Source organism: Geospiza fortis, unplaced genomic scaffold (assembly GCF_000277835.1).
Source record: "Geospiza fortis unplaced genomic scaffold, GeoFor_1.0 scaffold183, whole genome shotgun sequence".
NCBI classification, from domain to species: domain Eukaryota; kingdom Metazoa; phylum Chordata; class Aves; order Passeriformes; family Thraupidae; genus Geospiza; species Geospiza fortis.
Window position 1 is genome coordinate 414,322 of NW_005054447.1, and position 493 is coordinate 414,814.

Consider the following 493-nt stretch of genomic DNA (forward strand, 5'->3'; position numbering starts at 1 on the left):
GAGGCCAGGCTGGAGGAGCAGAGGCTGCGGGAGGAGCAGAGGGCGCAGAGGGAGCTCCAGGCTGGCAGTGTGGCTGCTCTGTCCATCCAGGAGCTGCTGCAGAGCATCAGCAGCCCTGGCCACGACCTCCCCTACTACACGGGGGCCATCGGCCTGCTGGCAGGAGCTGTCAACACCTGTGAGTGTTTGCTGCAGAACGTTCCTTTTGTTAATTGTTCATTTTGGGAGGTGTAACCCAGGCAGAGGAGGGCAGGGGAGCAGTTTTTAAAGGATCCCAGTAGCTGTTCCCGGATTTCAAACACAAAACTGGCAATGGTGGATATTTCAGTGTGGCCAGTGGGTGTTCACAGCATTATTTAGCATCAGACTGATGCTGTAGCTGATCTTCTGAGAGTCCTTGCGGACTTTGCGTCTCATTTGTTTATAAATATTTGTAATTAATAAATACTTGTAATATTTGTAATTTGTAACATTTGTTTGTAAATATTTGTAA

The 493-nt window shown here is 49.1% G+C and overlaps 1 protein-coding gene across 1 annotated transcript in view; it reads left to right on the forward strand.

Annotated features, from left to right (window-relative positions):
• The window catches only part of TTC12 (tetratricopeptide repeat domain 12), a 16,335-nt gene that overhangs the window by 5,177 nt on the left and 10,665 nt on the right, over window positions 1–493 (forward strand). The window contains exon 9 of the mRNA XM_031062410.1: window positions 1–178. This exon is cut by the window's left edge and continues 12 nt beyond it. Coding sequence (XP_030918270.1) covers window positions 1–178 — 178 coding nt within the window. The remainder of the gene's footprint in view (window positions 179–493) is intronic.